The 13,723-nt window shown below is 37.1% G+C and overlaps 1 protein-coding gene across 1 annotated transcript in view; it reads right to left on the bottom strand.

Moving 5' to 3' along the window:
• LOC139517838 (uncharacterized) overlaps window positions 1–13,723 on the bottom strand; it is a 48,481-nt gene that overhangs the window by 9,930 nt on the left and 24,828 nt on the right. The window contains exons 4-7 of the mRNA XM_071309293.1: window positions 8,256–8,347; window positions 7,083–7,176; window positions 6,210–6,422; window positions 5,494–5,727 (exon numbers count right to left, since the gene is read on the bottom strand). Of these exons, the coding sequence (XP_071165394.1) occupies window positions 5,494–5,727; window positions 6,210–6,422; window positions 7,083–7,176; window positions 8,256–8,347 (633 nt within the window). The remainder of the gene's footprint in view (window positions 1–5,493; window positions 5,728–6,209; window positions 6,423–7,082; window positions 7,177–8,255; window positions 8,348–13,723) is intronic.

Below are 13,723 nucleotides of genomic sequence, written 5' to 3'. Positions count from 1 at the left end.
CTATATTACATACATTACATAACCTTGATGTTCATATAAACCCAATACAAAGGCTATTTTAATACTCAGCTATCCAAAAATGAATTTTATTGCACACTAGCTCTCATATTTAAAAAATCCACAGGGGCCAAAATGCGAAACTACACACCTAACTGTGGAGTGCTACCTCAGGTCGTCCAGCACGAGTAAGTTTCTGGTCCGTGCATCGAAGAAGTGATCGGCTTCCAACTCGGTCGGGATACTACGAACGAATTCCACGTTGGGCACCACCGTCTTTCGAATCTCGTCGTAGAGGGGTTGCCATCGTCGGTACAGCCAGACGATCCTCTCCGGCACCGGGTTGCACGTGGATCTTCGCAATGCTTCCTTCAGGTAGCACTCCACAGTTAGGTGTGTAGTTTCGCATTTTGGCCCCTGTGGATTTTTCAAATATGAGAGCTAGTGTGCAATAAAATTCATTTTTGGATAGCTGAGTATTAAAAAAGCCTTTGTATTGGGTTTATATGAACATCAAGATTATGTTATGTATGTAATATAGGCTGTTTTCTGTATGACAGTCCGTATTTGCATGTCCCTACCATACATTGGTCCGGCAATTATTGTTTTTTTCCAACTTTTTATCGCACGAACTTTGTGATTGGAATTTACGAAAAAATGAGGCGAAAGACCCCCATTTTTTATTTGATCATTAGGAAGATTTATGAAAACAGTTTCTAAAAAGGTATCACTCAAAGGCATTGAAATTCTAGTTTGATCCAAATTTTGGGGGGATATGTGACATGTCCACCCCCCTTTTTGCAATATTTTATGGTAAATAAATGCAGAATGTTGCCATGGATACACATAAAAGGAATTAATTTTCACTCTTTTAACTTTTGAAAATCAAATCTATGGACTATACTGATTACATACATATGCACATGTACAACACAAACAGTTAGGTTAATGTATTAGAAATCCAGGAATAGGAGATGATAAAACATTTTGTGGCTCATTTTTAATTTTATTTTCTAACTGTGGAGTGCTACCTCACGAAAAACGTCTTGCCGCAGGAGGTCGGACCGGAGACGATCATGGTGAACGGGTGTTGAAAACGAAAATTTTCTTGCGTCGCATTGTGCAGTGGTGGCGGCGGTGGTGGTACGGCAGTACCATGCTTATTTCGATGATGTCTCAACATGACGTCTCTTCTCGAAAACATTCTTTGACAGCTAGGACACTCCATCCTCACTTCAAGGGTGGAACTTTCCCTCTTATAACTTTTGTCGGAAATGAAGCAAGCAGAACACGTGATCATCTTTGCAACGGCACACGTGAAGTCGATCGTCTCTCAAGGTGATTTCCAATATTTCCGTCTCGCCTCCCCTCGACGCGAGGTAGAGCAGTCTCTCGAAAATTATCTCCGTGGTCTCTTCTTTTCTGATGGCTACGGATTGAAGCAGTGGCAGGTAAGTGTCTCTGACGTAAGACCCATCCCTTACCAGATCGCAACACACGTACATCCTCTGCGTAGACGTTTCAAAAGCCGGTACAAAGGTCATCTCCAACAGAGCACACTCCCACGTTCCTTTCATTAAGTGTGATCTAGGTAAACGTATTCTGAACTGTCCTCCCCTATTCTGGGGAAAAAGTTGGAGCGAGTCTCCACTATTGACGGATAAGTAAAACTCATCCATGGTTTTGATTAAGCATTCGATGCTCTTCCTCTTATGCCCACCGCCGCCGCCACCGCAAAATGCGACGCAAGAAAGTTTTCGTTTTCAACGACCGTTCACCATGATCGTCTCCGGTCCGACCTCCTGCGGCAAGACGTTTTTCGTGAAGGAGGCATTGCGAAGATCCACGTGCAACCCGGTGCCGGAGAGGATTGTCTGGCTGTACTGACGATGACAACCCCTCTACGACGAGATTCGAAAGACGGTGGTGCCCACCGTGGAATTCGTTCGCGGTATCCCGACTGAGTTGGAAGCCGATCACTTTTTCGATGCACGGACCAGAAACTTACTCGTGCTGGACGACCTGATGTCGACCTTGGCCAAAGACCGTCGCATCAACGACTTGTTCACGGAAGGATCGCATCATCGAAACCTGTCGGTGGTGGCTGTGAATCAGAACCTGTATTTCGTGAAGGATCCAACTCAGAGGAGAAACTGTCACTACCTGGTCCTCTTCGACAATCCAGTCGATCGCCAGCCCTTCGCCACGCTAGGTAGACAGATGTATCCGAGTCAGAGACAACTCTTGAAGCAAACGTTCCGAGAGGCCACGAGGAGATCCTTCGGATACCTTCTAGTGGATCTGAAGGCCGCTACACCCGAATACTTGAGATTACGTAGCGACGTCTTGGGCGGAGGCGAGGACGACGCCGAAGACGAGGACGAAGACGTCGATTCCACCGGAAGCGAATCGAACACCATGGAACTCGGGGAAGAAGACGTCGGAAGCGAATCGGACCTGATAGCTTGCCGCGCATGCGGACTGGTATTTGCGCACGCCCGGGGACTCGAGATCCATCAAGAGAGGGACTGTGGCGACGAACCATCCACCAAACGATGCAGAACGGAAGACGACGGCGTGGAGGGAACCTACGGATACGAACTGGAGTGTTATCTCGAAGACCTGCCGGCGACCGTGTGTTGTGCCGATGAACTGCCGGATGAAGTCTCGAACAGGCCCCGCAGTTTCGTCGTCAACACGGACGACTGCGACGAAAAGGGCATTCACTGGGTGGCGTTCCACTTCCCGCGAGAGGGACCCGTCGAATTTTTCGATTCGTTCGGTCGAGCGCTAGAAAAGTATCGATCTCGCTTCAGAGACGTGTTGGTCGCCAACGGACCCCGATACAAGTTCAGTCGGGTGCGAGTGCAGCCCGAAGACGGCGACAGTTGTGGATTGTACTGCATACATTTCGTCAAATACAGACACAAGAACTTCACACTGGAAGATATCGTGAACGAACTCACCGCCCGAGACCCAAAGACGATCGAATCCGAATTGAAAAACATTTACCAATGAATTTGTTTGTGAATAAATAAACGTTTAAAACTAGACACGTCGTTATTGTGGACGCCATACATCACTCCTTCCTATATATGATAAAACAGAATGATATGCTAGACCAATGTCGGTTCGTCTAGAGTTATCTCCCATTTCCCCAGTTGCCTCCCCTCTCCATCGCTTTCAAGAGGTTGATTTTTGAATGACATACAGTGTCTGAACATATTTTCCTTATATGGCCATATCATACTTCCATATATGGACATGTGTGTTTATGTCGATTTTCGAGTGAAAATAAAGTGTTGACCTTATTTGGACATATTTTCCTAATATGGTCATTTGATACTCTGAGTTATTTCCTTATATGGTCATGTGCGTTTATCTCGGATTCTGAGTGAAAATAAATTGTTGACCTTATTTGGACATGTTTTCCTTATATGGTCATATCATACTATGGGTTATTTCCATATATGGTCATATGTGGTTCTTTCGATTTTCCAGTGAAAATAAAGTGTTGACCTTATTTGAGTATATTTTCCTGATATGGTCATATGACAACCTCCTTTATTTCCTTATATGGTCATATACGTTTCTTTCGATGTATGACAGAAAATAAAGTTTTGACCACATTTGGTCATTATGTCCTTATTTGGATGAGTCAAACTATGACGTCATGACCACCCATTCAACTTTTCTTGTGACGTCAGTTCCGGAGTAGAATGTGGGCGGGGCATGCGCATATGACGTCAGCGCCCTCTCGCCCTGCGTTTTTGGGGTGCCTAAAACTGAACCGTCTCTACTACTTTCGCTGTTTTACGTCATGCCCGCTAACAAATTGAAAACTGTACCTATACGCCTTATGTTTAGTCCAGATTTTTAGTATTCGTATTGTTATCTTAGAAAGTCTTACTGATTAAAATACTACAATAGGTAACAATTCGACAATTAAGTAGATTATGACCCGTGTATATAGCATATTAATCCTGAATACACCGTTTGTTGGTGCGCCTGTCAGATGCGGAACGTACAGATAAGGTTAAAGGTAACTAGGTGAATATACTATTGGTATCGGTATCGGACTCGACCCGGCAATATTAATTACATGGAAAACAAAAGGGCCTGGAGTGGTGTAATTTTTAATCTACTATTAGTTATATATAAAGTTGAATTCTTTGATACGTCGTTTTAACGTGATGACGGCTGACAAATTGGACATCGTAATTTTAGTATTATAGATATTTAAACGAACTCATCATGCGGATTCGTCGTTTAAATATGTTAACTCGTAATAGCGTGGTATATATAATACTTGTAAGGAGAACACAATGGGAAATTATTATAAATCAAATGGTTAATTGGCCACAACATGCTATTCAAAACTGACTTTCATAATTTCTATAAGTATAAAAAAGGATTGTTGGAGAATACTAGTGTATCTATATCAAGATTAATTGTCATACCATTTTTAACCGGATTTTTGTGACAAAAATGTCGGTTATTGATTTGGGGATATACAGCGGACAGGTGGACAGTCGGGCGGGAGACATGAAATGTTGTCCGTGCATTTACTCATGAACCCTTCAACCAAAGCTTTTAAAATTTAAATATGTTGCTACTGACAACAAAATGGGGGTCAAGTTCAATAATGACGATTTTGACTTTTACCGTTCAGGAGTTATAGTTATTGGAAATTTGGAAATGGCGTTTCCAGTCCTGTCCGTGCATTTACCCATGAACTGTTCAACCAAAGCTTTAAATAATTTAATATGCTGTTACTGATGACAAAATTGAGGTCCAGTTCAATAATGACGATTTTGACTTTTACCGTTCAGGAGTTATGGTTTTTGAAAGATGGAAAAATGGCTTTTCCAGTCGTGTTTGTGCAATTACTCATGAACTGTTCAATCAAAGCTTTTAAAATTTTAAGATGTTGTTACTGATGTCAAAATGGAAGTCAAGTTCAATAATGACGATTTTGGCTTTTACCGTTCAGGAATTAATGTTCTTTAAAGATTAAAAAGTGGTGTTTCCAGTTGGTCCGTGTATTTACTCATGAACCATTCAACCAAAGCTTTTCAAATTCAAATATGTTGTTACTGGTGACAAAATTGAGGTCAAGTTCAATAATGGCGATTTTCACTTTTTCTGTTCAGGAGTTATGGTTCTTGAAAGATGGAAAACTTGTGTTTCCATGCAGTTATTTTGTTGCATTTACCCATGAACCATTCAACCAAAGCTTTTCAAGCTTTTTGTTGTTACTGATGACAAAATGGAGGTCAATTTGATATTAACGATTTTCACTTTCACTGTTCATCAGTTATGGTCCTTGTGATATTGAAAAATGCCAGGACACAAATAAATGTTAATAAATCCGGTTTGCTATCGCTCTGACAGCCTCTTGTATAAAGCATGCATTGATTTTTAACGAGATTTTGTTTTTGTATTAATAAAGAGTTTGTCATATACTTATATCAAAATATGAGTTCTAATGACTACCTCTCTTTACTTTCCACTTTCCTGTAGCTCCAAAACCAGTGGAAAAGGCGACATAGTTGACATCATGTGGAGCTGTGTCGTTCCAAGTGAGAAACGTCTGCTTGCCGACGTCATTTCCTTTTCCAACTTTAATGACATTATTGGTCCAGCTGACCCAGAATGATGAATAGTTCTGACAGTCTATTGGATGCTGTTGTTGCACGTTTGTGTCCATGTGTGCACATTGCTTACAGTCTGTGAAATAAAGCAATGCGTTATACTTAAACAGAAAAAAACAATTTCTTCAGTACCGAAGTATATGTTTTGGATTTTGAAAAAAAAAATGAAAAAAATCTACGATGGAAATGTCAGAATAATTTTATTTTTAATATGGTTTGTGAATCATTCTACAGAATTTTGAAATAGGTTGGTGTCTATGAGAGCATTTACACTACAGTAAGATTATCTTTTTTGATCGCGCAGCTGTCTCATTAACGTAAATCCGAAAACTCTTCTAATTAGACTACGGATACTTATCGATCGAAAGTCCCTAATAAAAACCGACGATGGTAATTAGACTAAGTAAATTCATTCAAACTAATTTTCAGGGAAAAAAAGTAACGTTAATCCCCAAATTATTTCTTCACAAACAGCCAACCCACCCCATCAAAATTGTTGCAAAATTCTACTTTTTATCAAATTCCTGCACATCATGAATCTCACAGGACTTCACATACCTCTAATTACCGATTGATGGTCTCCCCAACCACCAATGACGATCTCATACGTGTCACGTGAATCCACTCCTTTGTCTTTAGATAGTGCGATATGGGCATCATTACAAGCCATAACTTCGAAGGTTATCGAAGTTTGACCTCTTACATCAATTCCGTTGTCAATAATGTAGTGGTAGTGATAATTATTTTCAGTAGATATAATATAGTTACTTTCTAAAATGAAAAAAAAGACCAGACAAAATGATAAACCTCAGTTCATGACGGATGAACATTGAATATAGACTTATATAAATTATTAACAAGCACTAAGATAGGGATGTCGTTTCATGTCATGTCAGTTAAATGTGTAGCATTAGCCTAGTAATAACATATTCAACATAATGTCATGGCATAGTCGTGGCCCCAGCTTGTCTGGCAAAACAGCCGTTGGACGTCAGAGTAATCTCGGACTAAGAACGGCATAGCATATATAGGTAAGAATAGCATACTATAACAGAGCACATAACTGCATAGTCATATCATGTCATATCATATCACAGCTATCTATACAGGTACCCTCATCCACATTTTACCTCTGATCGTTTTGGCTGTTGTGTTTGTAATATTTCTGGTTAAATGATCTTTTATTTTTACTTTCAATAACCCTTAAAGCGTACGGTACCTGGTGACAGTCATCTTAGAAACAGTTTTTGTGCTTACAAAAATCACATCATATTTTTTGTAAACACTAAGTACTAGGTAGGTATTGCTACTGGTTACCTGTCTGCGAGTTTAGTTGTCCTGTTTTACATTTTGCCTGCCATACTTTTGATATTGAGCGCATCTGCTGAAGGTTATTCCAAAAACTGTGGTATAGAAATCATATTATTATACCTTTATAGCGACTAGATATCTGAGCTTCAAGGAAAGCTTGTATGTTGGCGTCAGTTATTTGAGGCAAAGTTCCGCCAACTATACTACAATATTCCTAAAATGTAAATAATAAAACTAAAAAGAAAAGAAAGAAGAGAAACTGAAAAGAGAAGAAAACATGTGAATGTATAATCAAAACTAAAAATATTTCCATCCTCTTTTAATATAATTCGGATGGTGTAAGGTATATACTAATGATTACAATATTACTCTCCGATGACATTAGTCAAATCAATTATTCTTATCTTAGATATTTTAACATTTTGAAATCATTTTCTAATTTATATAGATAATAATCTAAATCTCTCTACACCATACATTACCATGTTTGATAAATAAGCACTGGATAGAGTTGCTGCGTTTGCGTACCTAAATGGCGAATACCTGCATGGTATTTATTTACACATTATTGCGCGATTATATCTATAATAAGGTTAGACAAATTGTTTGATTTTGACGATATACTTTGTATATTTATTCTTACCCTTTATGCTAGTCTTATGTATTAATTTTTCTGAACTATTGTCTAGTGTATGTATATCTAAAACCTTCGATTGATTAATATACGAATAAGAAGATGTGGTATATGCCAACGAGACAACTCTTCAACAGACCTACACTAACATGGACGTTAACAATTAAAGGTCATCCTGCAGCTAACATGGCTAAGTTACTCTGTTCCTGAGTAAGAAAATCAATAGTATACGAAAAGTATTATAATTGTATGTCAGCGCTAACATCGATATATAGATGTGGTATGAGTGTCAATGAGACAACATCGATAGATGTGGTCTGAGTGCCAATGAGACAATCAACTCTCCATCCAAGTCACAACTTGTAAGTAAACCATTATAGGTCAAAGTACTGTCTTCAACACGGAGCCTTGGCTCACACCGAAAAGCAAGCTATAAAGGGCCCCACATTTTACATTTATGTACATTCATATGACTCACATACTAGTATGAACACAAGCATACATGTTAAATTGCGTAGATGTGAACGCAGCTTTAATACATTTGTACCCCCTACTAAATGTTTGTTTCTTCCGCTTAAATTATATTGGGTGATCACAATTATCCAGATTTCTGGGTAAAATAAATAAGAACAATTGTAAATATTATATTGTTGCCTCACCAAAGCTGACGCCCATGTTGTTTGAGACGCAACAAAACCATAACATTTCTGGTTACCATTGTACTTAACAAAACCGGAAGGACATCCTGTTCCTGCAAAATGGAAATACGCCAATTAAGTATAGCTATTTGTAGATACTAATTATTCAGCAATAAAATCCATGCCAAAGAGGTGCCTCTATTTGGTGCCATAAGTAACAATACAATGACACAAACAGTATAGCTTCAATGACATCATTCAATAACGCCATTGTACCAATAAAAGAAGTATAATATCAACACCGAACAGTATACCTGGTACCAGATAGCGTACGTGTCGTCAATAAGTTACATACCGAATCTCTCGGACCTGTCAATTTGTAACATTAAAACGACAAACAAGAGTAAATCCATCGTGCTGTCAGTCGACACGGAAGTGTAAGTAATCATACAGTCAATAAGATACAAATATTATCACTATCGTTTCCTTCGGCCTTCGATCAGCTTGTAACTGAAAAACTCAAAACCATAGATCTTATAATACAGCAAAGATTTATGGCGGTAACACGTTACTCTTGTCGTTGAGTAAATCTATTGCGCCACACCAATAGAGCGAAAGTTTCAATACTAATCAGTAAGTAAGGCATTTATCTTTTGCAATAATACACTAATAAACTTATCTTAAAATAAAAAGGTGATAATTTTCTTTTGTAATATTTAAACTGTGTGTACGGGGCGCCGAATGGGACTCTTGTGGTTTTGTACTCGAAATTCAATTTTGTACGGACAAAAGTGAGTATTGTTCAGCAAAAATATGTTCAGTTTAACAAAATTTGTAGCATACTACAAATTTAAAATTTTGTCATACAAAATTATCTTTCAGTGGACAAAAGTTACTTTTGTTATGACAAAATTCATTTTTGTAACACAGACTTTACTTTTGTTACCTAATTTGAAAATTGAGCGACAAAAGTCAATTTTGTAGGCAAATTAGTTTAGTTTGGATTCTGTGAACTAATGTGCATACAAAATCGACTTTTGTGACACAAAATTGACTTTTTGTGAGAAAAAAATGACTTTTGTGAGACAAAATTGACTTTTGTGATACAAAATTGACATTTGTGAGACAAAATTGACTTTTATGAGACAAAATTGACAAAATTGAATTTTGTCTCACAAAAGTCAATTCACAAAATTGAATTTTGTCTCACAAAAGTCAATTCACAAAATTCAATTTTGTCTGACAAAATTAAATTTTGTCTCACACAATTGACTTTTATGTTTTAATTTCCATCAGGTAACAAAAGACAATTTTGTATGCAAATAAAACTTATTTGCATACCTTTTTGACAAAATTGACGTTTGTCATGAAAAAAAATAAATTTTGTCATCACAAAATTGAAGTTCTCATAAAACAAGTCTGTATCACATAGTTTTGTAAGACAAAAATGATTTTGTTATGACAGAATTAAATTTTGTACAAAACCTCAAGAGTCCCATTCGGCGCCCCGTAGTGTGTGCCGATTCAAATAAAATACAAATGGAAAGATTCAAGTAAATTGTGTGCAGTTTTGATACTTCTTATTATAAATGATTAAGCATCAAAGGTAGACTTTATCAAGCACAATTCAAGACATACCTAACTGTTGCGTTGACGTCTGGACTGTAATGAAAGTTAAAATAAACCAAGTCTTCCACATAATCAATCGTATTTGTCTTATCTCATTTAAATTCTAACATATAAACGGAACGTGATGTATGTCTCAAGAGATTACCATGTGCATCGTTCAGAAAATAGAGACATTAAATGGGTTGAAAATCAAACAATCTTCCATACAAACCTGAGATCAGTTAGTCGATAGATAGACTGTCTTCCATAAGTTATGGAGACTAAATACTGTGGATTCATTTATTACTTGGGTACCAATTTTCGTGGATTATGGAAAACTTACGGGTTTGTGGATATTTAATTTCAAGGTTTTGGCAAAGTCTGCAAACAAGCCTATAGAAAATTAACTTTTGTTTTAACATTTACTTTCGTGCTTTACCTCTTCCGACAAAATCAACGAAAATTGGTATCCAACGAAAAATAATGAACCCACAGAAGTCGAGAGAGAGAGAGAACACGCTCCACAACCGACGTTAGATCATACATTCAACAATGAGAACATTTTTCTTACAAACATTTTCCCTAAACGTAAAATAAGATAGTCATCAGGGAGAACAATGTTAATGTAGTTGTGAAATTGAATAGTCGAAAGGAAGAAAATACTTACAAACACACGTGAGATCAAGTAGAGAGCGGAAAATGTCCATAAAAACGTAAGATTAGCTAGTGGACAGGGAAACAATCTTCCACACAGACGTTAGCATAGCAAAGGACTTCCAGTTACAAAACTGCACTCGGTACTCTGAGTGTAAAAATTATGTACAAAACACCTAATCAAGAAGTTGAACTCTGATTTGTTGATTTCAAAGTCGGATTACAACGTCTGTATTCGCCAGGAAGAACAATAGTCCAAACAGACGCGAGATTGGGAAGTCGACAGAGAAAACAATCATATATGCAGACATAAGATACCGTATTCAATAGGGAGAAAAATCATACATTTATGCAGATATAAGATCAGAAGTCGACAAGGAGAAAGTTCTTTACGCGAGATAAGGTAGTCGATATGAGTCAATCTTCCCTCCAAACATGAGATTAGGCGTTTTAGTTATAAAACGTTACTTTATATTCTTAGTACAACATTTTTACAAAACCCCAAAACAATTCTGGAGGCCTGATTGGTTGATTTCTGAGATGAATTAATCGTCAGCAATACAATCTTCCATGAAGTTGTGAAATCGAATTGTTTACAGTGAGAACAATTCTCCATATAAACGTGAGATCAAAAACCAGTAGCCGTCTAGTAGAAACCACTACCATATAGATGCGAAACCAGTTAGTTGAAGAACAGCTAGTCATGGAAGTGCAGTTTCAAAACTGATTATGAAATTTGAAGAAATTCAACAAGAGAAAAATGGAACAATGGACACGAAGGATATGTGAAACATACTGGATAGTGTAAAACGGAAGCAGGAACTGTTATGCAAATGAGACGAGGGCACAGTACAGTGACTAAATGACGGGTATATGCACATGCAACCCTACCTAAAGTAACGTCAAAATATTCAACCACAATTTCCCTTTTACAAGAAAGATACGACCAGGAATATAAATTACTCAGAGGTACATGCATTGCACCCTTCTACATTTCTATGATAAAATTGAACAAAACAGGGTCAACAGGATGATCAGATGATTCATACGGAGCGTTTTTAGTACCTTTTATACTAAAGAAACTACCAAAAGACATTCGTACAAACCTTGCAAGAGAATTTAGATAGATACTAAAATATGTTTGGCCGAATTTTGGAAAGGTAAATTTAATGAATTGAATAGCCGTGGAATGAAAGCTTTGAACTTACTAGACTGCATTGAAAATCGTACAGCTACTGCATCAGTTTTGACAAACACGAAACCAAAAAACACCAATAAAGTCCCAGACACCGAAATTAGCTTGAATTTTAACTCTGCGTTTATTGTCACAAATCTAACGCTTTGGTGAATTGTGCGAAATTGTACGAGAGTAACCGAAAACGAAGACCGGATGTCAGTGAATAAAAGAGACTGCTTATGCTTTAACTGTCTATGACTATTTTAATTGTAAGTCAAACAAAACATGCAGGCCAATTAGCCCAAAACTCCAGTCAAAATCTGAACCGAGAACATACTTGGCCTGCAGCATACCACTGGGTATAGTTACGGTCAGTGGACCTTTTGTTTTCGTTTTGTGATTCCTGGGCATTTATTACTATTCTATGGTAAATATTATTATCTTTATATTTATAATTATTTTAAAGATAGTTTTTTCAATGGGATTCTGGACAAATTCAAAAGCCGGTAAAGCACACAGACCTTAGAAGGTTTTGTTTAGAAATATGAAATTCAATAATTGACACGAAAGCCAGAAATGAAATTGTTGAACATGCATTTAATTTCAGACCTTTAGTAATGTGGACCGGGAAATATCCAGAAATCACATTTGTCCTGCCTGTCAACCAATTTTATGTCGGTTTATATCTCCCAAATTTAATGCAACACTCAAACCTAGTACTTCAAAAGCTCCATTTTATTCTATTAAGTGGTCTCAGAGTTTAGCTGGTTTTGAAGACCCTTGCGACTCTAGTACAGTTAAAACTATTGTGAAGGCAGCTAAAAGAAAGCTTAATAGTACTATTAAGAAATAACCTATGGATGCAAGTACAATGCTAAGACTTTAATCTGAAATTTGTCGATAATAATAATTCGTTAAAAAACAATTGTTGTTAGCAATATGTTATCTGGCTTATTCAGGAGTTTTAAGATACAGCAAACTATGCAAGATCAGATCAAAACTTATTACATTCGGAAACAGTCATATTGATATTTTTATTGAGAGTTTTAAAAACGATTGTAACCAAAAAAACCGTTTTGGATAGCTAATCTCGATTAAGGACACTGTCCTGATGACATGTTTTAGAAGCACAACTAAACGTATCTTCTGATGATTTTGTGTTCAGAGCTTAATCTTATTGTACTAGTGCTCTAGAGATTTTCATCATAGTAAAACATGATCTTTTTACTATCAGAAATAGGTTTAGATTCAGCTTTTTTGGGATGTATAGTTTTAGAGCCGGCAGGTGTTCAGCCGCTAGACATACTAGTATCTCAGATCAATTATTTAATCTTTATGGAAGGTAGAATACTGATAGCCCAAAAGATAATTACATAGTGACGATTTGAATAACTGAATAAAACGTTAACTAGTTTTGAAGTATCTTGGTTTATAATATCTCTTTCTGCAATTTCATTCTTTGCACACACGAGAATGGTCATCGTGTTGGACAAGATCTGGTGTTTAAGTTATTGATGAGATAAGAATTATGTTGGTCATTTGCTGGTTTATATAGAGTCTGTCCCATACATATAAATTATATTCGGTGGACGAAAGAAGAAGAAAATATTTTTTTTGGAGTAGTTTGTGAGACTCACTGTTATGCTCTATAGTAACATATCATAGTTTGGGAATAGGGGTGATGATTTTGAGAGACTCACTTTCATCAATTTCCATTTTCCATAAGTATTATGAACAAAAAGTAAAATGTCATTATCCTGTGTTGTTCTTGCGTTTGTTTGTAATGTATTCATGTTGCATATTACCATTTAAGCGTGAGGTTTGGCTAGCCATAACACCAGGTCCAAACCACCATTTATTCTTAAAAAGTCAAGTACCAAGACAGATATATGGCAATTGATATCAAATAGTCCGTTTTTTTGTATGTTGGCGTTTGTGTTTTTTTTTTATTTTGAACAGCGGTTAACTACTTTTGCCTTTATTCATGCTATATCGCAGCATTATGTTGGTGAATAAATTAGAATGGGTAGTTTGTGATACTCACTGTTAT

This window comes from Mytilus edulis, chromosome 3 (genome assembly GCF_963676685.1).
Source record: "Mytilus edulis chromosome 3, xbMytEdul2.2, whole genome shotgun sequence".
Lineage (NCBI taxonomy): Eukaryota > Metazoa > Mollusca > Bivalvia > Mytilida > Mytilidae > Mytilus > Mytilus edulis.
Note: the sequence above shows the minus strand (reverse complement) of the source record. Positions and strands in the feature narration are given on the sequence as shown.